This window comes from Nycticebus coucang, chromosome 8 (genome assembly GCF_027406575.1).
Source record: "Nycticebus coucang isolate mNycCou1 chromosome 8, mNycCou1.pri, whole genome shotgun sequence".
Lineage (NCBI taxonomy): Eukaryota > Metazoa > Chordata > Mammalia > Primates > Lorisidae > Nycticebus > Nycticebus coucang.
Window position 1 is genome coordinate 108,475,739 of NC_069787.1, and position 26,088 is coordinate 108,501,826.

General features: G+C 35.8%; 1 protein-coding gene across 3 annotated transcripts in view; it reads left to right on the forward strand.

The window, feature by feature from the left end:
- Nucleotides 1–26,088, forward strand: part of RASA2 (RAS p21 protein activator 2) — a 118,717-nt gene that overhangs the window by 77,058 nt on the left and 15,571 nt on the right. For 2 of the 3 annotated variants that reach the window (XM_053598689.1, XM_053598691.1), the window contains exons 12-19: nucleotides 618–732; nucleotides 1,145–1,219; nucleotides 1,788–1,911; nucleotides 4,679–4,785; nucleotides 12,866–12,949; nucleotides 13,365–13,442; nucleotides 16,017–16,090; nucleotides 16,616–16,725. In XM_053598689.1, the coding sequence (XP_053454664.1) occupies nucleotides 618–732; nucleotides 1,145–1,219; nucleotides 1,788–1,911; nucleotides 4,679–4,785; nucleotides 12,866–12,949; nucleotides 13,365–13,442; nucleotides 16,017–16,090; nucleotides 16,616–16,725 (767 nt within the window). The remainder of the gene's footprint in view (nucleotides 1–617; nucleotides 733–1,144; nucleotides 1,220–1,787; nucleotides 1,912–4,678; nucleotides 4,786–12,865; nucleotides 12,950–13,364; nucleotides 13,443–16,016; nucleotides 16,091–16,615; nucleotides 16,726–26,088) is intronic. The other variant, XM_053598690.1, reaches the window with a different exon arrangement.

The window sequence follows — 26,088 nt, forward strand, 5'->3', positions numbered from 1 at the left end:
ATATTTTATTAAGTATTAATTTCATGTTGTTGAAATTTTACCTTAGTTTGACAAATAGTTTTTTAGTCTGAATTCTTCTGTATTGACCAGGCTTATAGTATAGTAGACTAAAAAGAATTGCTTAGCAAGTAACAAAAGCCAGTTCTTTGTCAAAGTATTCACCAACTATAAGGATACCAATTAATGAAGGATTTTTCTTTACTCAGTGATGAAATTTCCTTTGTTATTTACCTGCTTCTTAGTGTAATGACTCACATGTCACAAATAAAACACTGTAGCAGAAGTTTTTTTCCTACTGACTGTATGTCACTCTTACATGCACACATGTTACGTTTTATTATAGCAAGCAATCAAGTGGCTTCCTATTCTCATTATAGGTTAGCACGTGTTTTAGACATACACACATATGTTTGTTCCACCTTTTCAGTTCATGAATATGATTTCTTTTTTTTAACTGATTTTCACATACTTTTGGTAAGTTTAAAAAATGTAATGCAAGTTTTTTGAGTAAATAAATGGTAAAAATTACTGAATTTATATATATGACTAAAGTGAAATATGTCATTAGTTTCACAGCCTTTGTTTACTGCACTTGTTTTCTTCTATTTGTATTTCAGAGATGCAAACACAATTTTTAGAGGCAATTCCTTGGCTACCCGATGTCTGGATGAGATGATGAAAATAGTGGGAGGGCACTACCTGAAAGTAACATTAAAACCTATTCTGGATGAGGTACAGAATAACCAACAATAATGATAGTTTGTCTCTTGTCAAATGATCTATTGATGAGAAAGATAAATTCATTCATATGTTACTGAAAAAATAAAGCTGAACACTTTAGAAGTAAATTATTTACTTTTCTATCAATGAATTTTTACCGAAAAGGCACATTGTAGTATACATAATTATTTCTTTGCTATGGGATTTCTATTTTAGCTAGAGTTTCAAATACTTGAGAAATACTTTTTGGTATAGTTTTTAAAAAAAGTTATATTATCTAAGGCATCTCTGGATGGGGATTTTCAACTTTGTAACAGTTTTAATTTTTATAACTAACTTTAATTATCAGGAAAATATTAGTTGTTTTTATTTTGTCAAATTATTTAGAAAAGAGTGTTAACTGAAAAATTTATTTATTTTCCAGATATGTGAATCTTCAAAATCCTGTGAAATCGATCCTATTAAATTAAAAGAGGGAGATAATGTTGAAAGTAATAAGGTAAATCCTTATTATATTTACAGCTATATTAAAATTGGTCTCCCACTTTGTTGTAATAACACTATATAGAGGGAAGCAGTGCTATTTATTGTTTATATAAGTCTTTACTTTTAGCAGCCTTTCCTAGGACTAGTTTTTACAATGTTATTTTCTCAGTGGTTTCTCTTTATTTTTATTCTAGTTTATCTCTTTTTGGGTCTAGTAACAACAGTGGATTTAGGACATATCTAGTTGCAACCCCCATTCTGGCTATTTCAAATAGATCATTGTGTCTTACGTGGCACAGTGACTTGGTCACTCAAAAATTTTAGTTGCCTTTGGGAAAACTATGATTGTGTTATGGTCACAAATTTTCCTTGCAGTGGATTACAGTGTCATAGCATCCTTGTATCTGTACGTCCAGGGATTTTATTTTGTTGATTTCCCTTTGCATCATTTTATTCCCTGTTGCTTCTTGTTAGGTTTATTCACATATTTACCTCTTATGTCTAACAAGTCTGAATTTCATGAAGGCTTTTGAAGATGTGTGAAAGTCAAAATTTTCATTTTATTTTTTTTAATCCTATAGGAGAATCTGCGCTACTATGTAGACAAGTTGTTCAATACGATTATAAAATCAAGTATGAGCTGCCCCACTGTAATGTGTGACATCTTTTATTCTCTTAGGCAAATTGCCACTCAGAGATTTCCTAGTAAGTGCCTTGTTTTACTAAAAAAAAGTTCTTTTTCTAAATTTGATTTTTATAAGTATTAACTGTATATTTGGTTTGTGTGAAATGTTTTAAGCTTTACAGATACAGTCTTTAATTTTTCAAAATGGATCTGGGTTTTATATAAGAAATCAGATTTTTCTTATAATCTCAAAACATGTATTCCTCTTTATTTCAGTGTAATGGCAACTTCATGCAAAGAACAAATTAAGATCGCCAAAGGCTACAATTGTAACATTATAGAAGTAAACATTTATACCAGATGTTTCCAGTTGTATGCATTCAAATAGTAGGAATCTTTAGTTTCATACAATTGACTAGATTTAATAGGTAGAGAATACTAAGATTTGGATAGTGAGAGTTTTTTACAGAAATGATTTTAGACATTAGAAACATTTCTGCTGCAACATACATAAAATTCTAAAGTACACATGTCATTGACTAGCATACTTTAATTTTGAAAAAGTAGCTATTTCCAGGTTTTGCTTAGAAATGTTGGAAAAATTAAGAGACACTATCTAAGGCCAGATGCAGTAGCTCACACCTATAATCAATCCTCACAAAGAGTGTGATTGAGTGTGATTGACTCAAGATTGTTTGAGTTCAGGAGTTCAAGACCACCCTGAGCAAAAGTGAAACCCTCATTCTATACTAAAAATGGATAAAAACAGAAAAGAAAACTAGCTGAGCATAGTGGTGCATGACTTTAGTCCCAGCTACTTGGGAGGCTGAGACAAGAGGATTATTTGAGCCCAGGAGTTTGAGGTTGCTGTGAGCTATGAGGATGCATGGAATGGCACTCCACCACGGGTGAGAGAATAAGACTCAAAAAAAAAAGTTATTGGGTGGCGCCTGTGACTCAGTGGGTAGGGTGCCAGCCCCATATACCGAGGGTGGAGGGTTCAAACCCAGCCCTGGCCAAACTGCAACAAAAAATAGCCGGGCATTGTGGCAGGCACCTGTAGTCCCTGCTACTTGGGAGGCTGAGGCAAGAGAATCACCTAAGCCCAGGAGTTGGAGGTTGCTGTGAACTGTGACACCATGGCACTCAACTGAGGGCAACAAAGTGAAACTCTGTCTCAAAAAGAAAAAAAGTTACTATGTGTTACCATCAATACTTGGAATTATTCTAATTTTAATGCATCTCTGATAAGTAAATAAACTTGCTATAGCTGTCTTTCTAGATCTGCCTATAATGAGGGGCGGAGTTGGTGAGGTAAGGCAACTACTTAAATTATCAGTCTTAGCTAGCCGTATGAAACTATAAATTTATTTCTATAGTCATTTCAAGAGATGTTGCTGTTTTATCATATTCTTATTAAGTGTGTGTTCACACATGTGCAGTTAACTGCCACTTACTAAATTTACCCAGTACTAAAGTGATAGGGCTGAGTGGTTGAACTCTATAACACGTAGATAAATTAAGATCTAAATGTCTTTGCTAATTATAATAAAGATTTAGTTAACTTCAAATACCTGTAAGTGTACTAAATCTAGTCTTCATAACAAAAATAAAGGGAGCAAAGGTGAAGTACCTATTGAAATTACATTTTTAAATAGATCATGATAACCCATTGACTACTTCATGAGGGAAGAGGCACAGTGCCAGCCTGCATTATCTCCTACTTTCATCTTCATAGCACCACGTAAGGTAGTTAATAGTTCCATTAGGTAGATAATAAACTAAGGTTTGGAGAAGTTGAGTAAGTGTATCAAGATCCATGACATGGCCAGCTGGGTCTCAAACTTGAGTTTGGCCTGCTCTAAAACACTCATATGCTAACGAGTGATCTTGGCTGTAAATCTACTTTAGCTGTTTAATTCTTGTTTATATAAATGACCTAAAACGTACTTTATGGTTTTTTTATAAATGCAAATGTATATCCTTAACTTTCTTTCTGCTTAAATATTAATGTCTTCATATCCTTCGTAGACTACAGTAGCGGCTGTTTTGTTGCCATAAAATATTTATATTTTCTCATTTGTTCTTCCTACCACCCTGGGAAGATGGAGGTAAAGTGGGATAAGAATAGGCAGCTGGTGAAAAGAAAGTATTAAAGAATGACAAATTAAATGACTTGTCAATGGTTACCTATTGAAAGACTTACAAGAGTTAAAACTCAAACCACACCTAGAGATTCTTCCCTTTTACCATCTGCTTCTCTACCATTTGATTGTTGGGTTAAGCATTGACTCCAGTCTAAAAGGAAAGCTGTAGGTGAATGATCAAAGCCACAAGTAGTCTTCAGTTTATCTACATTTTTATAGGAATGTTGACTGCTTTTTAAAGTAAAATGTCCACCTGGTTGTTTTTATTGCATTACCTTTGATATTCTCAAGATTTTGAGAAGAAAACTGAAATGCTCTGGAAGTGAAGACAATCCTATATCCTAGTCTTAAGGGATTCAGTGTTACCACTAGGTAGTGCTAGATACTGCTTTTATTTTTGTTGTAATTTTAGGAGTCTCTTCTTGCAGATGAGGAAAGAAGTGTTTTTCAAGTTAAAATATTTCTGGAAACCTAGCAGCTTTACGTTTTACTTTCTTTATTGTTTCTTATTTCTTTTACTATAGGGTTTTTCTTTTAATTTAGTCATAATTATTTCTATCATTTCATCAACTCAATTATTGCTAGACAAATTATATCGCTCTCCTATTTAGCTCACTTTTTTTGATATTTTTTACTTTTATCATCTTTGTTTTTTGATTCAATGTTTTGTGCATGACATATCAACATTTTTTTCCTGCAGATGACCCTCATGTTCAATATTCTGCAGTGAGCAGCTTTGTATTTCTTCGTTTCTTTGCTGTAGCCGTAGTATCACCTCATACTTTTCATTTGCGACCTCATCATCCAGTAAGTGTTTGTTCTTCTCAAAGCTTTATTCCATTTTTATTTATTTTTATTAGAATGAAAAAAAGATAAGATAAGCCAATTTCACTTGGCTTTGTTTTCTTATAACTGATACTTAAATTTACTCAGTTTCTCTTGGCCATTTCAGTCTTTCATATGAGGCTAAAAAATTCTATTTTTTGTTATTGTTAAAAGACATTATACAAGTGATAAAATGTTAATTATTAAAGCTTGGTGATGAATACAAAGGAGATTTGTTATATTTGTTCTTCTACTGTTATGTATGTTTTTAAATTCCTATACTACAAAGGATACAAGTAAATATTAGTATAGATTTAGCTTTTTTAAAAACAGAATCTGCTTTTTTAAAACAATTTAACCTTGCAGATACTTTTAAATTTTACAGAAATTTGAAGTGGCTCTTTTTTGAAATGTGTAGGAACTTTTATTGGAATATAATTTGTTTAATATCACTGTATTACTTTTTATTCCCCTGAGGTGACACTATAAATATATGAGATTTAAATTTGTTAAAGTATATATAATCTTTTTATTCTGAAGTCCTATTTGATTATCAAAATCAAAATCTCTATTGCATAGATTTACATGTTTATTTCTTAATATTTTAAAATTCTTTAGTATTTTTGCTATATAATGAGATTTCTATTCATACAGTGTATTTTTGCAGATTCTGTAAACTTTTATGTCCCAAATATTTTATAATATTAGCTAATTATTTTAGTTGCTTGTTTGTATAACACATAACACATGTGTTTGTATAACACATAATAGTAGTAGCCAACATTTATTTAGCATGTAAGTACCAGGCTTGTTCTAACTACTTTATACATTTTAACTTATTTAGTCCTCCTAGTAACCCTATGTGGTAAATTCTGCCATCATCCCCATTTACAGATAACAAAAATCAAGCTCATACAACCAATAATTATAATTTTTTATTTCATTTGAACTGGGTTAAACTGGGATTCTAACTAGTCTTCACAGTCTGTGAGCTTAAGGTTCCTTTCAACTTCTTTCACATGCAGATATTCAAGTACCCATAAAGTATCAAAGATTATGCTCAGCACTGGAGATTCAATAATGAGTAAGATACTCCCTACCCTTAGGAAACTCTCAGTCAGGAGGAGTTGCTCATTGAATAATATAGTGTAGGAAAGACACGTGGATTTTAAACTGGTTTCTGAGCGCCTGCTCATCTTCTTGAACAGCTGCACAGCATTACCACTCATTTAACTGGTGAGCACTGAGTAGAGCCATGTTGCAATGACAATAGCCCACCCTTTCTTGCAAAAGGGTACATGGTCTGTGAGTAGCCACAGCACAGAGTGAGCTAGTGTCTTTTTGTTCACAAGGCTGCCTTTTCTGTTGCTATGTTACTAAAACTATACAGAACTCTGGAGCGATGAAAATTTAGTAGCAGCATTCTTGACATAAACAGAACTCTTACCTCTGAACTTGTAACTTTGCTTTGTTTTCAGACTAGGATTTGCATATTCCTGTAACAGATGTTGAAATAAAATCCTTCTACCCACAAACTGTATTTGAGGTCACTATTTTCCAATCAGTATGCCAGAAGGACTACAAAATTGTTTAATTTTGCTTGATTTTATCTCTACTTTTAGCTCTCTACTTTTTAAGAACCTTTCAATCTAATTAGGGAAATAGGACAAATACATACAATGAATGATCTAGGACTACATACATAAATCTAAAACTAGTACCTGCTTACATTGAAAAAAAATTTTAATTTTTTTTCTCTATACTTATACATGTGTTTATTTGGTTTCCACTTTTTGCCTTCGCAAAATTAAAAAGGCCTAAAATTTAATAACAGTAACAATGTTTAAGATAAGGACTAGAAGCAAAAATCTCATAGAGAACAAACAAAGATAAATACATTCAGAAAAGAAATCAGATGATTGCTGCAACAAAATATTGAGCGATAATAATAATGCAAAAAAAGTAACATTCACATTGTCAGATAAAAGTATGTCTATCAAAGAACGCTTTGACTCTGAGGTTCACTATGGAGTCATCAGTTAACTTTTTTTCCCAAAGTCTCAAAAAATAGACAACTAATATTTATAAATAAAAATAAAAGATAATTTCAACACATTGAAAAATTTTTAAGAAACAAAACTACCAACCTGATTAGTACCAAGTAAGGAGTAACAGTTCATACCAAAAAATCTGGCTACAACCCAGTGACCTGGAGGTGATAACATTGTAAAGACCAGTAGTGAAAGTTTACAGAGTGTTTGGGGAAGAGAACTGATTAAAGGTTGTTAGATTTTATATTTATATATTCTTTGAATTTTGAGAAGCCAGTTTAGTAGAGAAGAATATCAGATTGTGGAAACTTTTAAGAATAAGTAAGTAAATGCAGTTTTACGTAAGAAATACAGTAAAACCTCTATAGTTGACTACTTCCTTAAATTGGCCTAATTTTCATAGACTGGACATGCACCACATGTACATATCAGTACAGTAGGCCTAGTTCCGTATTTTGACCACCTCTGTATGTTGACCAGTTTGTTACCGTCTCTTGGGTTGTCAACTTAGAGATTTACTGCATATCCAAAATGAGCCTACCCAGAAAAGCCCAGGACCAGATGGCTTTACGTCAGAATTCTACCAAACCTTTAAAGAAGAACTAGTACCTATATTACTAAACCTTTTCCAAAATATAGAAAAAGAAGGAATATTACCCAACACATTCTACAAAACAAACATCACCTTGATCCCCAAACCAGGGAAAGACCCAACAAGAAAAGAAAATTATAGACCAATATCAGTAATGAATATTGATGCTAAAATACTCAATAAGATCCTAACAAACAGAATCCAACAACACATCAAAAAAATTATACACCATGACCAAGTGGGATTCATCCCAGGGTCTCAAGGCTGGTTCAATATATGTAAATCTATAAATGTAATTCAGCACATAAACAAACTAAAAAATAAGGACCATATGATTCTTTCAATCGATGCAGAAAAAGCTTTTGATAATATCCAGTATCCCTTCATGATCAGAACACTTAAGAAAATTGGTACAGAAGGGACATTTCTTCAACTAATAGAGGCCATCTACAGCAAACCCACAGCCAATATCGTATTGAATGGAGTTAAACTGAAATCATTTCCACTTAGAGCAGGAACCAGGCAAGGTTGCCCATCGTCTCCATTGCTCTTTAACATTGTAATGGAAGTTTTAGCCATCGCAATTAGGGAAGAAAAGGCGATCAAGGGTATCCACATAGGGTCAGAAGAGATCAAACTTTCACTCTTCGCAAATGATACGATCGTATACCTGGAAAACACTAGGGATTCTACTACAAAACTTTTAGAAGTGATCAAGGAATACAGCAATGTCTCAGGCTACAAAATCAACACCCATAAATCTGTAGCCTTTATATATACCAACAATAACCAAGCCAAAAAAACAGTCAAGGACTCTATTCCTTTCACAGTAGTGCCAAAGAAGATGAAATATTTGGGAGTATACCTAACAAAGGACGTAAAAGATCTCTACAAAGAGAACTAGGAAACTTTAAGAAAAGGAATAGCTGAAGATGTTAACAAATGGAAAAATATACCATGCTCATGGCTGGGAAGAATCAACATTGTTAAAATGTCCATACTACCCAAAGCAATATATAATTTTAATGCAATTCCTACTAAAGCTCCATTGTCATATTTTAAAGATCTTGAAAAAATAATACTTCGTTTTATATGGAATCAGAAAAAACCTTGAATAGCCAAAACATTACTCAGCAATAAAAACAAAGCAGGAGGAATCACGCTGCCAGACCTGAGACTGTACTATAAATCGATAGTGATCAAAACAGCATGGTACTGGCACAAAAGCAGAGAAGTAGATGTCTGGAACAGAATAGAGAACCAAGAGATGAATCCAGCTACTTACCGTTATTTGATCTTTGACAAACCAATTAAAAACATTCAGTGGGGAAAAGATTCCCTATTTAACAAATGGTGCTGGGTAAACTGGCTGGCAACCTGTAGAAGATTGAAACTGCACCCACACCTTTCACCATTAACTAAGATAGACTCTCACTGGATAAAAGATTTAAACTTAAGACATGAAACTATAAAAATACTTGAAGAAAGTGCAGGGAAAACTCTTGAAGGAATCGGCCTGGGTGAATATTTTATGAGGAGGACTTCCCAGGCAATTGAAGCAGTATCAAAAATACACTACTGGGACCTGATCAAACTAAAAAGCTTCTACACAGCCAAGAACATAGTAAGTAAAGCAAGCAGACAGCCCTCAGAATGGGAGAAAATATTTGCAGGTTATACCTCCAATAAAGGTCTAATAACCAGAATCCACAGAGAACTGAAACGTATTAGCAAGAAAAGAACACTTGATCCCATCTCAGGGTGGGAAAGGGACTTGAAGAGAAACTTCTCTAAAGAAGACAGACGCACAATCTACAAACACATGAAAAAAAGCTCATCATCCTTAATCATCAGAGAAATGCAAATCAAAACTACTTTGAGATATCACCTAAACCCAGTAAGAGTAGCCCACATAACAAAATCCCAAAACCAGAGATGTTGGCGTGGATGTGGAGAAAGGGGACACTTCTACACTGCTGGTGGGAATGCACAGTAATACGTTCCTTCTGGAAGGATGTTTGGAGAATACTTACAGACCTAAAAATAGACCTGCCATTCGATCCTATAATTCCTTTACTAGATTTATACCCAGAAGACCAAAATTCACAATATAACAAAGACATCTGTACCAGAATGTTTATTGCAGCCCAATTCATAATTGCTAAGTCATGGAAGAAGCCCAAGTGCCCATCTATCCACAAATGGACTAGCAAAGTGTGGTACATGTATACCATGGAATATTATGCAGCCTTAAAGAAAAGATGGAGACTTTACCTCTTTCATGTTTACATGGATGGAGCTGGAACATATTCTTCTTAGTAAAGTGTCTCAGGAGTGGAAGAAAAAGTATCCAATGTACTCAGCTCTACTATGAAGCTAAATTATAGCTTTCACATGAAGGCTATAACCCAACTATAGCACAAGACTATGGGAAAGGGCCGAGGAAGGGGGGAGGTTTTGGTGGAGGGAGGGTAATGGGTGGGGCCACATCTACAGTGCATCTTAGAATGGGTACAGGCGAAACTTACTAAATGCAGAATACAAATGCCTACATATGGTAACTAAGAAAATGCCATAAAGGCTACGTTGAACAGTTTGATGAGAATATTTCAGATTGTATATGAAACCCACACGTTGTACCCCTTGATTGCACTAATGTACACAGCTATGACTTAACAATAAAAATAAATAAATTTAAAAAAAATGAGCCTACCCTACTGTGAAAAGACATGGGCAAATTAAAGCACGTATACATGTGCACACATACATGCATGAATGAATTATTCTTTTATTCTTTTATTTTTTTGGAGACAGAGTCTCAAGCTATCACCCTGGGTAGGGTGCTATGGCGTCACAGCTCACAGCAACCTCAAACTCTTGGGCTCAAGCAATTCTCTTGCCTCAACCTCCCAAGTAGCTGGGACTACAGGCGCCTGTCACAATGCCCAGCTATTTAATAATTTTTTAAAAATACTAATTTAAAATATGGGTTATGTTAACATTAACATGGTAGACCACTTGTTTGAGAAGTTTCATGGTGAAAAAAGCAAAAGGATAGGACTATCCTTCTCATTCTCTCAGTGGTAACTCCTTCTTTGACCATCCGAGACACACTTTTCTAGCCCATTAGTCTGGGTTATGTGCTTCTCTTAATGTGTACTTATACCATCCTGTGGCCTCCATCATCCCATTTGTCATACTGTTTTATAGCCATCTGTGTATAATCTTTGTATGTGGATTGCGTTACAGATTTTAGGACAAGTAGATACTTAGTAAATGATGAATGAAAGGTAGTGGCTCAGAAAGGGGACTTGTCAAATGATGAATCTTTCCTAAGTGGGGAAAACCTATGAATGGAGGGAAAGAGACCAAAAGAAAGGGAGAAATTAAATAGAGGAGGATGCTTGCTAATACCAAATTGATATCCTGAAGGATTCAGAAAGAGTGTCTTTTTGCTTTTTGGTTTTTTTAAGGGACGTCATCTCTTTCTAATGCCCAGGCTGGAGTACAGTAGTAGCACAGTCATAGCTGACTGCAGCTTCAAACTCCTGGGCTCAAGCAATCCTTCTGTCTAGGCATCCTGAGTGGCTAAGACTGTAAGGGGGCACCACCATGGTAGCTAATTATTTTTTTGAGTCGAGGTCTTGCTATGTTGCCCAGGTTGGTCTTGAATTCCTGGCCTCTAGCAATCCTCCTATCTTAGCCTCCTGATTAGCTGGGACTATAGACGTGAGCCACTGTGCCTGGCAGAAAGAGTGTCTTTAAAAGAAAAAGTAATGGGGTTAACCTTGGAAAAAAGAATGCTCCTTTGAATCACATGAACCACATGAAATTGTTTTGTTTTGATCAAAAATAGCCAAGTAACAGCAATTTCATGTGCTTTGACCTCATGTAAGGAAAAAATAGGACATGTGAATGTATGCCAAGTTATTTTGAGGTGAAAAATCGAACATTTCAGTTGAATTTAATAAATGCTACATAGCATCTACTGGGTACCAGTGCCAGGCTATGTAGTAGATGCCAGATGACTGTGGTCCTGGTCATCTGTGAAAGTGAGAGTCACCTATGAAAATTTATGGTGGGAGAGGGTGGCAGGGGAAAATTTTAGTATAGCTTTTACATATAGATTATACCAGGAAATCAACAGTATATGATTGATGTAATTGTCAGATAGTAATGAGGGCCATGTTGATGTAAACAAACCTCTCATGTTCAGAAATTGTATAAAATATGCTCTGTTGCTAATCCAGGGAAGTAGTGACCTAAAACACTAAATTTAAAACAAAATTTGAAAAGGGAAGTCTTGGTGAAATTCAGTTCAAATATACTTTACAAGGACATCTTTAAAAATTCTATATTCTTCAAAGGCAGAGAACTGTAGGGATTTTTAAGAGATACAATGAAATCCTAGATGTCTAGCTGAAGTATTTTCTGAATAACTTTAATTCAGGCATATAACTGTTTAAGTATTATCACAATTATTGTGTCCCAGATAGTCCTTCTTTTCCAGATTGCCTTTTATCCTCATCATCTCTTCCTCTACAAACTCACTGCCTGTATTAAAGAAAATCTATCAAAAACTAATGCTTTTCTGCTTCTAAGTTCTGGGTAGGTCTATATATGGAAGATACTGTTTACATGAATCCCTAAAACTAAGAAAAACGGTCTGTGTCTTGATAGAGGAGTTGATATGGTGAAAGCTCAAAAGGCTGTACATTTAAGACCTGTTCATTTCACTGTTTGTAAATTATGCTTCAACTTCATAAAGAAGGAAGGAACAAGGACTCATGAGGGAACACTATTTAGTAATTTTATTTGTATTTACGTCTTTCAAGTAGACAAGCCTAAAAAACACCTTATATAATAAACACAAATAGTTACCCGCCCCATCAGATTCTGTATGAACTGGGTGACTTCTCATTTTTTAAGCTGAATTTAGGTTTTGCCTCTATAGTGACAAGAGCTGATTGCTTAAGTCATATAAATATTAAATTTGCTTAAAGGTGAGTTGAACACAGAAAATTTAGAAAACTTAAAATTCACATTTTAAGTTATAAGTAGAAAAAGGTAGATCCCTTTGACATCCCAAAAGTGAGTATAATTTGTTGGGTAATCCAAGTTGTGATGCTGTATGAGATAACTTATTTGTATGTAATATTGATTGAATTATGGCTTTAAAAAGTAACACATCGTTAAATAAAATTATTTTGAGAGGAATTGTAATTATATATAGTTTCTTTAGTCTCTTAATTCCTCGGACAAGTGAGTTGTACCCACCATTAGTTAGAATTTAACTATGTTGGTAGTTTGGATATACATATTTTAGAGCAATGTAACCCATTTACTCTATTCTACTTTTTATACAAATTATGTTTCTTGAAAACTTAACAGGAGTTTTGGTCTTTTTTGCTTTCTTTAGGATGCACAGACAGTTAGAACATTAACTCTCATCTCAAAAACCATTCAAACCTTGGGAAGCTGGGGGAGTCTATCCAAAAGCAAGGTAAGTCTTTACATCTTTTGTTTTTTCACTTCTAAATGCTGTTATATCCTATCATCCTTCTTCGCTTACCTTCTTCTAAAAACAAAACAAAACTGACCAGTACATATATGCAGACATAATAGCTGTCTTTTAGGTAGCTATGGCATCTTAGTCATGTTCTAAAGAGGACAGTTTCATTTAAGTTGATAAACCTAAGAGGGGAGCCATTCTATTAAGATGTAGGGGTAATCTTTTTATTTGTTTGTCTATGCCACAATCATCTAACAGCTTTGCAAGAAGTCTTCAGCTTCAAGCCCTGTAACTATGTGGAAATATTGAATCCTTTTAGGCCTTAATCCTCAGATTAAAAATGCAATCTATTATATCCTTACTTCCCTATTTAACACATACAAATCCTGTGTTTGTTTTTTCTTAGTCAAGTTTCAAAGAGACATTCATGTGTGAATTTTTCAAAATGTTTCAAGAAGAAGGATATATTATAGCAGTTAAAAAGGTAGGCTTGTTTTATTTTGGAAATGTTAACATTTCTTATCATATAGCTTGAGAGAATAACATTTCATATTATTCCTACAAGTCCCCTGTTTAAAAAAATAATGTTTAAGGGTGGCACCTGTGGCTCAGTGAGTAGGGCACCAGCCCCATATACCAAGGGTGGCAGGTTTGAACCCGGCCCCTGCCAAACTGTAATAAAAAAAAATAGCCGGGCATTATGGCAAGCGCCTCTAGTGCCAGCTACTTGGGAGACTGGGGCAAGACAATCGCCTAAGCCCAGTAGTTGGAGGTTGCTGTGAGCTGTGACTCCACGGCACTCTACCAAGGGCAATAAAGTGAGACTCTGTCTCTAAAATAATAATAATAATAATAATAATATTTAAGCTATCCATCAGAAAGACTTCCTTTTTCCTCTTATACAAAACTGTTTTTCAGCTACAACAATACCTAAACAAGGTTTAGTAATAGCCATTTTTGCCAGTATCTTTATAACATCAGTTACAAATGTGTAGGATTAGGATTTCTCAGAGTGTCACTATTGACATTTTGAGCTGGATAATTCTTCATTGTGAGGGTCTTACCTATTCATTATTGGACGTATAGCAGCATCCCTGGCTTCTGCCCATTGAATGCCAGCAGTATTTGACAGCCAAAAAATGTCTTCAGACATTGCCAAATGCTCTCCGAGGGACAAAATTGCCTCTGGTTAAGAACCCCTGGTCTAGGGGGTAAAGGCTGAATATGGTGCCTAATGTGTAGTGAGCACTAGCCTTATAGATTTATGGTAGTAACCTGAGGAAAGTTACTCTATATTAAAATATACAAGCACTCTGGGAGGCCAAGGTGGGTGGATTGCCTGAGCTCAAGAGTTGGAGACTAGCCTGAGCAGGAGCGAGACCCAGTCTCTAAAAAAAATAGTCAGGCATCATGGCAGGCGCCTATAGTCCCAGCTACTTGGGAGGCTGAGGCAAGAGGATCACTTGCACCCAAGAGCTTGAGGTTGAAGTGAGCTATCATACCACGGCACTCTACCCAGGATGACAGAGTGAGACTCTCAAAAAAATATATATATACACACACACGCACGCACACACACAAAAGCCTACAGTATATAATATCCTAACCTTAGATCTACAGCATACAAAAATTACTAAGAAGTTGAGAATGTTTTGAAAGCATCTCTAATTTCTTGAGTCTTTAGTTCTGAATTATTTAAACAAAATACTAGGCTTGAGGAAATTTTTATTATAGTCCTAACTTAGTGAATACAAATTAGCAAAGCTAAATTTTAAAAGACTTCATTCAATTTCTGTAGCATGATTAGTAGTTAATTACCAGGAACATTATTTTGTTAATGGATATGTTTGGACTTTTTAAAAAATACTTTTTAAGATTCTTATAGGGACTTAATAAATAAATATGATGATTTTAAAAATTAAAGTTCATTGGAATTTTTAAAATCTTGCACTTTCAATCAAAAAATTTTAAGGTACCCTTTAAAGGTTCTTGAGGAGAAAAATCTTGCAAAAGAATAGGCAAAGAAAAAGCTGCCCTTTTATTTTTAGGACATTGTTGAAATGTTTGGGGGCAATATAAGCAGACTTTGTTGGCAGGATTATGATGTCTTTGGGGATTATTTTTCCATGTTTTATGACCTAGGCTATGGTAGCATCTGATTTTTTTTTCCCCTGATAGAAGGTGTAGAGTTGATAATGTCAGTAGAAAAAGGATTTAAGAGTGCCAGAACTTGAGTCTGTTCCTGATCTACCCTGAGTCACCCACTCACATTCTAATGCACTGTCACCATAGTACACCTCCTGTCTCAGATTTCATTCCAGTGTCGCTTCTCAGCCTTTTGGCTAAGATCAAGTGCAAAACACTCCCGTGTCCAGTGAGCGTTTCCTTTGAATGTTATGTTGGTACTCAGAATGTTTTGGATTTTGGAGCATTTGAGATTTTTGAATTTAGAATGCTAAATTTGACCTGCTGGACCATAGTTTGGTGGTCCTTACCTACGGTAAAGATTAATAATCCTATATTTAAAATATTTGGGGTCAGAAGTATTGCAGAATTTAGTTTTTCAGAGTCTCAAAAGGTAATTAGTATTTATTATATGTAATAGCCCCACTGGAGCCTAGGGTAGTAAGTAGCCCATAATCAAATACATTCATTTTTGTGTAGCATATTATGTGAATATTCACACTAAGTTCAGACTGTAAATAGCCATACACCACTTCAGGTTAAGGTATACCCCCCAAATGAGTTTACTATGAATCAAAGACAAAAAAATTCTTTATATTCAGAGCATTATATATTTCAGAATTGCAGTTAAGGAATTATGGCTTGAATTATTTCTACAGGGAAATATATTCTGGGTTTTAAATAACTTAAGAATAGACTTTTTAGAATATCTGTCATTTGTATCCAATTAAATATGTGGGTTTTGTAATTACTATTATGTCTATTATTTAATGAAAAAGAACTTCACAATACAATCAATGACATGTAAGATAAACTGAATTTTTTATTATGTACCATATCACACAGTGTAATATTTGCCCATTTCCCCATTTAGTTCTTGGATGAAATTTCATCTACTGAAACTAAAGAGTCCAGTGGTACGAGTGAGCCTGTGCACCTGAAAGAAGGGTAATTTAATGAAATTAGACATGAAAGTCATGTTTCAGTATAGATATTAAGTAAGTACAAAAAGCATGAGTCTGAGAGTGAGGAGATCTGGGTTTGTGTTCTGTACTAGAACTACCTAAGACATCAGTCAGGTAAGTCACCCTCACTGTCCTACAAACTTTATGTCAGAAAGGCATGACTCCCTGTCTGTATAGTCCCAGAATTGTTTTATAACTATAGTGAGATTATGGGTCTTAGAGTACTTTGAAAAAATAATAGCACTCTTTGATCTTAGAGTAGTTATTATTGGAAGTTAAGAAAAGGAATCACTCATTTGGTCCTTATTTTTTCTGTATCGCACAAAAAAGAATATTAAATTAAGACTTCATAACCTTAGGATGGCCAATATAAATGACAAAGACATTTTCATATATTTAATGTAATCTCACAATTGTTCATGTAATTTAAAATAAAAGGGCAATTCTTTGTTTTGGATTAACTATTTTAATTTGTGCAGCTAACTGTTTACATCTGTTATTTTGACAGTGAGATGTATAAAAGAGCTCAGGGAAGAACTCGGATTGGAAAAAAGAATTTCAAGAAACGATGGTTCTGCTTAACAAGCAGAGAGCTCACCTACCACAAACAGCCAGGTAGTTGTGTCTATGCTTTACTGTGGGTTTGTTCTTGGTGCTTGAAGATTTCCTTTTTGCTGCTTAATGTGACCCCAGTGAATCCTTTCACTAATATTAGTATAGTTTATAGTTTCTCATAGTGATGCATACACACTAAAAATGAAATAAATATTTGACAAGTTACACTGTGTAAGTAACATTTTTCTCACATTTCTTGTGTTGCTAAAAATGGTGTTTCTTTAGTAAGCTCTGTTTTCTAAAGATCCCTGGTAAATCCCTGCAGTTACAATCAGTATATAAGGAGCAACAGTAAAACTTGGAAGTTAGAACTTATAAGTTTTTTTAACTCTCAGAGCCAAATTATTAAGATTCATTACCTAATGAGAATATTTCCATGGTTTGCTGGAAAATATCAGCCAAAAATTCCCACAGTCATACCATAGATTGTGTTCCCTATGCAGTTATCAGATTCACTCTAGGCTGTTGGCCAAGCTAACCCCCCTGCCCCAAGAGGAAATATTCACTTATTTGCCTCTTGAGAAAACCCTGTTGCCTTAAACAAATGGGCTATTTGTTTAAAGAAAACCATCTTCTTACAGTGTGATTTGAGAGCTCCAGAGAGGCGAAATTTGTCCTTCAGTAGACTGCCACAGTGCTTAAAATGTCCTCCTTTTAAGTTTATTACTTTAGGGTAAGCATTATCCACAGAAAGCCATTAACTTCTGATATTTTAGCAAGAAGAATTTAGCATTGGGAGCATACACAGTAGAATTCCTTGATCAAAAGAATTCACCTAACCAAAAAGGTCAAAGTAAGAATCATTTAAAAATAAACAAAAAGATATGCATACATATCTTAAATATTTATGTGTTTGTTTACCACTCTTTTGGTATGGAGCTACAGATTGGATTTCCTCTTTTGTCTTTCTTGTGTAAATATACCCATAATACATACATGTATACAGTTTTCATGTATACCCATAATACAGTTTTCAGGTGATTTCTCCAGAGTGAATCTAGAACTTAGAAAATTGCAAAGTAGTATAAGTACAGAATCCTTTTAGATTTTTAGGTTAGTCTTTTCCAACTGTCTTACCTCCACATAAGTCAGCTTTCTTTGTGTGCATATGAGTCTCCTTGGAAGGAGGAAGCTTTTTAAACCATTTGCCTGATTTTTAAATAAACAATAAACTTCTTGGTAGGGGGCATTTATTTTGTCTTTACATAATATTTAAGTAAATTATAATCACAGCATAGAAAACGTATCATGTGGGAACAAATCCAACAGACTTGATAAGCAAAACAGCCTAACCAGTGGAAGCAGAAGGGTGAAGGCTTACTAGAGGGTGTCCTAGCAACTACAAGCATTCAGCATCCCCTGAGCCTCTTGCAATATGTGTTACAAAAGAGATGGAGCGCCTCAATTAATCCATCACATGTATTAGGTAAAGATCTGTTAAGAAAACTTCTGAATTTTTCTCTTAACAGCAGAGAAATTCTGTAATGATAACATAAATAGCAGATATAGGGTGCTTTCATCAGAATGTATAGACACGTGTTAAGTCGAGCACTTCAGTGAACATTCTTGAATAGTACGGTGATAGGAAAAAAATTTAATAATTCTTCATTGGGAACAGCTTCGCTAGAATGAGTACATATGTCCAAATATGTTAGTAAGAGATAAGAAACCAAATGCATTAAATTTTTTTTTTTTTTTTTGGCCAGGGCTGGGTTTGAACCCACCACCTCCAGCATATGGGGCCGGCGCCCTACTCTGTTGAGCCACAGGCGCCACCCCAAATGCATTAAAATTTTAGGTACATGGATACCTTGGTATAGCATATACATATTTAAATAACTTAATAGGTTATATACTTGTCCTTCCAGACAGGATTTTTTTAAGGTAAGCATATTTTGAGTGTTTTAGAAATTGTACCTTACATTGAATGCCATATAAATATTCTTACCCATATATAGCATGGGTGCTAATTATAATAACAGTAGATTTTAATTAAATTTAAAATAGGTTAGTCATTCTCTATGAATAAATGAGTTATTTTTTCTCATTTTAGGCATTTAAAAATCTAAAACAACATTCTGAAGTCTCTTTTGGTTTATAATCTCCTTTAAGAATTAGGTAGCAGGCGGCACCCATAGCTCAGTGAGTAGGGTGCCGGCCACATACACCGAGACTGGTGGGTTTGAGCCCAGCCTGGGCCTGCTGAACAACAATGACAACTGCAACCAAAAAATAGCAGGCTCCTGTAGTCCCAGCTACCTGGGAGACTGAGGCAAGAGAATTACTTAGGCCCAAGAATTTGAGGTTGCTGTGATGCCATGGCACTCTACCGAGGGTGACATAGTGAAATTCTGCCTAAAAAAAAATAATAATAAAAAGGTAGCTATGGACCCCCTACTTCTGGAAAACTGCACATACAAATGTAGGCACAAAATTTTGCATTTTATTTCAGTTCGTAAACCCAACGTTCATCCACAGTTTTCAAGGTAACCTCTGAGCTATTCAGTGATTTTCAAGAGGATGAAATTCTATAGAATGATTAGGCTACTTTAAGTATAAAATAAACACATTAAAAACTACATTGTTGGGTGGCGCCTGTGGCTCAGTCGGTAAGGTGCTGGCCCCATATACCTGAGGGTGGCGGGTTCAAACCGGGCCCTGGCCAAACTGCAACCAAAAAATAGCCGGGCGTTGTGGCGGGGGCCTGTAGTCCCAGCTACTCGGGAGGCTGAGGAAAGAGAATCGCTTAAGCCCAGGAGTTGGAGGTTGCTGTGAGCTGTGTGAGGCCACGGCACTCTACCGAGGGCCATAAAGTGAGACTCTGTCTCTACAAAAAAAAAAAAAAAAACTACATTGTTTTCAGGCCTTGACAAATTTAAAATGTGAGAATGACAGTGGAAAAATGAGACATGAGGTTTTGAGATTATTTACCAAAGCCTACAGTTTTAAGCATTCATGCTTTTTGTTTTAACTATTTTGATAGATTTTTCTAAAATGTTTATACATGCTTCCCTGCCTTCTAAAAAAGAGTTCATTGAACTTAAGTTACATTTTCTAGATGACTTGGGGCTATCATTGATGGTATTAATGACATGGTACTCTGATTTAGTGATGTTTTCAGGGCTGCTTAAAGGTGTGAGCAGTTGTTTACTCTAGCTAAGTGCCTTTACTCCCTAGCTAAATGCCTTGGACTGCGAGGCTTTGTGTTCCCATGTTTGCTTTATACTGTTTTTCTCTCTCTAAGTAAAGCTATCTCCTTAAATTTCTTGTCAGTGAACCATAATATAACATCTTACTACCATCCCTATCACCCTCATCAATTTCGTACTGTTAATGTACTGTAAGGATGCAGGTACTATGTTTGTTAAAATTATAATAAGAGAAAAGGCTTTGAGTGAAGACATTGAAACTTTACCTATGAATAAAGTACCAGAGTTTTGCATTCTCTTGTTTTTTTTTCACTTTCTTGATATTTTCACACACAGTGCTCTGCAACATTTTTTTCTTAGATAGCTGAAGAACAAAATACATCATTGATTTAATCATGCATTCCACAGATATTTTATTGATGTCTACTATGTGCCAGACATGTTCTAGGCTCTAGAGAGAACAGTAGTGAATAAAACATACCAAAATTTTGGGTAGCGCCTGTGGCTCAAGGAGTAGGGCGCTGGTCCCATATGCCGGAGGTGGTGGGTTCAAACCCAGCCCCGGCCCAAAACCACAAAAAAAAAAAAAAAAATACCAAAATTCCTGCCTTCATGGATCTTATCAGTATGAACTGATAGATATAAAAAAAGAGAAAATTATATGTATATTGGATGATTATAAATGAAATGAGCAAAAAAGAATTAGAGAAGGGGAATAGAAAATGATGGATTCAATGAAAGAAGTTAAAATATTAAAAGGAGTAGCCAGAGAAGGGTTCACTGAGAAAGTGACATTTGATCAAAGACCTAAAAATGGTAAGGAAGTGAACCATGTTAACTATTTGGGATACAAGCGTCACAGAAATAGATAACAGTATCCAAAACAAAGGCCCTGAAGTTGAGGTATGCCTGGAGTGTCCAAGAGATAAAAGAAAGCTCTTGTAACTGAAAAAAATGAGGGAGGGGGTAAATGATTGGAACAAAGGTCAAAAAGATCATAGAGGAGCTAGGTGTCAAAGGACCTTGAGGGGCATTATAAGGCTTTTACTGTAAATAAGATGGGAAGGCATTGGAGAGGTTTAAGCAGAGGAATGACATTCTTTGACTTATGTTCTAGTAGTATCACTCAAGCTTTGTGGAGTGTCATGTGTAGAATAGAATGAAAAGGGCAAGGACACCAGCTGAAATCAGGTGTCATAATAATCTAGGGGGGAGAAGATAATGGCTTGGACCATTTTGTAGTAGTGGAAATGGTAAAAATGGATTACTTTTCTACATCAATTTTAGAAATGGTGCTTAGAGAATTAGAGTGAGAATGAGAGGAAAAAACAAGTCAAGGATAACTCCAAGGATTTGGGCACGGGCAACTAGTATGATGAAGATACCTTTTTAAAAATAATTTGGCCATACATGGCAGCTCACACTTAACAATCCTAGCACTTTTGGAGGCGAAGGCAGAAGGATCACTTGAGCCTAGACAGTCTCTATGAAAAACAGAAAAATGAGTTGGTCGTGGTAGGGCATGCCTGTATTCCCAGCCACTCGGGAGACTGAGACAGGAGGATCACTTAAAGCCAGGAGTTTGAAGTTTCAGTGAGATATAATGACAGCACTACAATCTAGCTTGGCAACACAGTAAGACCCTATTGTCAAAAAAAAAAAAAAAAAAAGACACATGAGTTCTAGTAGTGGTAGAACTTGCAACTTGTATTAGATTGACTCTCATAAATAACAGTTATAAACTTTGGGTAAAATATAGTAGAACCTCTGTAAGTTGATGACTCAAGGGACTATAACAAGCTGGGCAACATAAGAAACTAGGCCTACTATACTGATATATACATGTAGTGCATGCTCAGTCTATGGAAATTAGGCCAACTTGAGGAGGTGGCAAACTATGGAGGTTCTCCTGTTCTATATAAAACAACTCTGAAGAATTTGACCTTCGAAAGAAGGGAGTCGTGCTGGCTAAGATTTATATTTATACAACTTCTTCTCCTGAAAGTACTCCCAAACTGTACACTTTGAAGTGGCTAAAATTCAGGCAGAAAGTTGCAGTTTTATTGACTTGAGATGTCAAAGGATGGAGTTTCTGCCAGAAAGACTGGAAATTGAGGAGAAAAGAGGAAGAAGAGTCCTTCAGTCTGCATGTACACTTTCCTGAAATCCATAGCTGACTCTTACATTGCTCCAGAGAGACTAATGAAAAACATTAACTGAAAGATTAAAAAAGATGAGTGAGAGATTTCAGCTTCTGTCATCCTCAGAGGAGACAGAGATGGCTCAGGAGTAAAGATTATGTTCTAAGATTAAGAATAAACAAAGTAAAAAAAAAAAAAAGAATAAACAAAGTATAGTAGGAATAAGGTATAAAATCAACCTTCAAGGTGATCAAGGGAAGGTAATTGAATTCATAGTCTCTGCACTATTTTAGCTATATGTAAAGTTTACAGTGAAACATTAACCATTTGAGAAGAAACAAGGAACTATGGAGTATAATGCAAAGAAAAAGCAGTTAGTAGAAGTAGACCCCTAGATGATCTACATATTGGAATTCACAGACATCAGTTTGAAAGCCACTGTTATAAATGAATAAAGAAGTGGGGAATCTTGCCAAGAAGAAAGCTACAAAAAGAATCAAATGGAAATTCCAGAACTGAAAATTATAATGACTGAAATGAAAAATTCACTGAATTGGCTTAACAACAAATTAGAGATGTCAAAAGAAAGGTTCTGTGAACTTGAAGATAGATCAACAGAAATTAACCAATCTAGAAACACAGAAAAGATTGAGGAGAAAAATGAACAGAACCTCAGTGATTTATGAAACAATATCAGGTCAGGTAGTCAAATATATGTGTGGTTGGTGTCCCAGAAGGGACAGTAGAAAAAGAATGGGATAAAAAAAAATATTTGAAGAAATATTGGCTTAAAATTTCCCAGATTTGGTGAAAAAAAAAAAAATCATATTACACGTGTAAAGAGTGTAGTAAACTGTAAGATGATAAATACAAAAGAAACCGGATATATAGTAACCAAACCAAAGATAAGAGAAAATCTTACAGAGAAACAAAAAACAAGTTACATACAAGAGAACAACAGTACATTGACAACTAACTTCTCATAAGAAGCAACCAAAACCAAAGGACAGCGAAATGACCTCTTTAGAATGCTGAAGATCAGATAATTGCCTGTTATGAATCTGACAAAGGGTTGATAACTAGAATCATAGAGAACTCAAGTTAATCAACAACAACACAAAAAGAGCAAATAATCCCATCTAACACTGGGCAAGAGACATGAACAGAACCTTTCTAAGGAAGACAGATGAATGGCTGTCAAACATATGAAAAAATGCTCATTATTCCAAATCATCAGAAAAACACAAACACAAATCAAAACCACTCTGAGATATCACCTAACCCCATTGACAAAAGCCCACATCACAAAGACCCAAAGCTGCAATTGCTGGCATAGATGTGGAGAGAAGGGAACACTTCTTCACTGTTGATTGGATTGCAAACTAACACAGCTTCTTTGGAAAGAAATATGGAGAATCTTTAAAGAATTCAAAATAGACCTTCCATAAGATCCCACAATCCCATTACTAGATATCTACCCAGAAGAAAGAAGATCATTTTATCATAAGGACATTTGTACTAGATTGTTTATCGCAGCTCAATTTACAATTGCTAAGCTGTGGAAACAACCCAAGTGCCCATCAACCCATGAATGGATTAATAAACTGTGGTATATGTATACCATGAAATACTATTCAGCAATAAAGAAAAAAGATGGAGACTTTATAGCTTTTGTATTAACCTGGATGGAGTTGGAAGATATTCTCTTTAGTAAAGTATCACAAAAATGGGAAAGCACACTCTAGCCTGGGACAAGAATGAGATTCTGATTTAAAAAAAAAAAAGTTTTGAAAAGCAAGTATCCAGGGCGGTGCCTGTGGCTCAGTCGGTAAGGCGCTGGCCCCATATACCGAGGGTGACGGGTTCAAACCCGGCCCCGGCCAAACTGCAACCAAAAAATGGCCGGGCGTTGTGGCAGGCGCCTGTAGTCCCGGCTGCTCGGGAGGCTGAGGCAGGAGAATCGCTTAAGCCCAGGAGTTGGAGGTTGCTGTGAGCTGTGTGAGGCCACAGCACTCTACGGAGGGCCATAAAGTGAGACTCTGTCTCTACCAAAAAAAAAAAAAAAGCAAGTATCCAGTGTACTGGATACTAAGATAAAGCCAAACTGCCGGGCGCGGTGGCTCACACCTGTAGTCCCAGCACTGTGGAAGGCTGAGGAGGGAGAATTGCTTAAGCTCAGGAGTTTGAGACTCGTCTGAGCGAGAGTAAGACCCCGACTCCTAAAAAAATGAAAAAACCCAGCCAGGTGCGTGGCTAGCGCCTGTAATCCCAGTGGCTTCCGGAGGCTTAGGCAGCAGGGCGCCCACAGCCCGAGTCTGAGGTTGTGGTGAGCTACCAGCCATTGCACTTTGCTCAGGGCATAGGGTGGGACTCTGTCTCAACAACAAAAAAAAAAGATAAAGCCAAACTTATACACTCCCACACAAGAAAAAAACTCAATTTGATTCAAGTTGGGGGGAGAGAGGGAAGAGAGTGGGAGATTAGTGTGCTCCCACCTAATGGACACAATTAAAGGGCAAGGGACACAACTACAACACGGACTTTACCTAACAAATGCAAAGCTTTACCCTAATCATTTGTACCCTCATATTAATCTGAACTTTAAAAAAAATAAAAATTAGAAAAAGGAAAAATGGGGCGGTGCCCATAGCTCAGTGGGTAGGGCGTTGGCCACATACACCCACACTGGAGGATTCAAATCCAGCCCAGGCCAGCTAAAACAACAATGACACTGCCATGAAAAAGTGGACAGGCATTGTGGCAGGTGCCGGTAGTCCCAGCTACTTGAGAGGCTGAGGTAAGAGAATCTCTTAAGCCAGCAGTTCCCAAGCTGTTCGCAACCCCTTTGTAACAGTGAAAATATATCATGCATATCAGATATTTACATTACTATTCATAACAGTAGCAAAATCACAGTTATGAAGTAACAACAAAATAATTTTATGGTTGAGGGTCACCACAACATGAGGATCTGTATTAAAGGGTCACGGCATTAGGAAGGTTGAGAACCACTATTAAGCCCAAGAGTTTGAAGTTGCTGTGAGCTGTGATGCCATGGCACTGTACCGAGGGCGACATAAACTCTGTCTCCAAAAAAAAAGAAAAGGAAAAAAGAAACAAACAAAAAAAAAAAGAATACTGAAGAACAAAAGGTGTCTACCTAAAATTCTAGCAAAAATTTCCTTCAAAAATGAAAATATCTGTTACATAAATGAAAGCTCACAGACTCTATTGCAAGCAGTCTGCATTATAGGAACACTAAAGGAAACTCTTCAGGGTGAAAGAAAATAATACCAGATGAAATCTTAAATCTACGGAAAGGAATGAAAAAATACTGGAAATGGTAAATTTTGTAAGTAAATATGTCTTTTTTTCTCAATTTCTTTAAAAAGAAATTTAGGGCGGCACCTATGGCTCAAAGGAGTAGGGCGCCGGTTCCATATGCCAGAGGTGGCGGGTTCAAACCCAGCCCTGGCCAAAAAAAATTTTTAATTTAAAATACATTGAATTACAGAGTTTATATCTGGATGTGAAATATATGATGAGCTGCACAAAAGAAGGGGATGGCATAAATTGTTCCAAGGGTCTTGTATTTTATGTGAAGTGATACAAGAATAATTTAAAATAGACTATGATGAGTTAAGACTGGATTAATATATCTAGAATAAAAAGTTAGAAAAAACTAAGTATAACTAATCCATCTCCTCTCCTCAACCCAAAAAATAAATAAATAAAAATGGCAGGAAAAGAAAAATAGCAAAGTGATAGCTTAAGCCCAACTACATCAATAATTACATTAAATATAAACAAACTGGCTCAGCACCTGTGGCTCAAGCGGCTAAGGCGCCAGCCACATACACCTGAGCTGGTGGGCTTCTATCCAACCCGGGCCCACCAAACAACAATGACAGCTGTAACAACAACAACAAAAAAAAAAAAATGCCAGGCTTTGGTGGCAGTCGCCTGTACTCCCAGCTACTTAGGAGGCAGAGGTAGGAGAATTGCTTGAGCCCAGGAGTTGGAGGTTGCTGTGAGCTGTGATGCCACAGCACTCTACCCAAGGTGAGAGCTTGAGG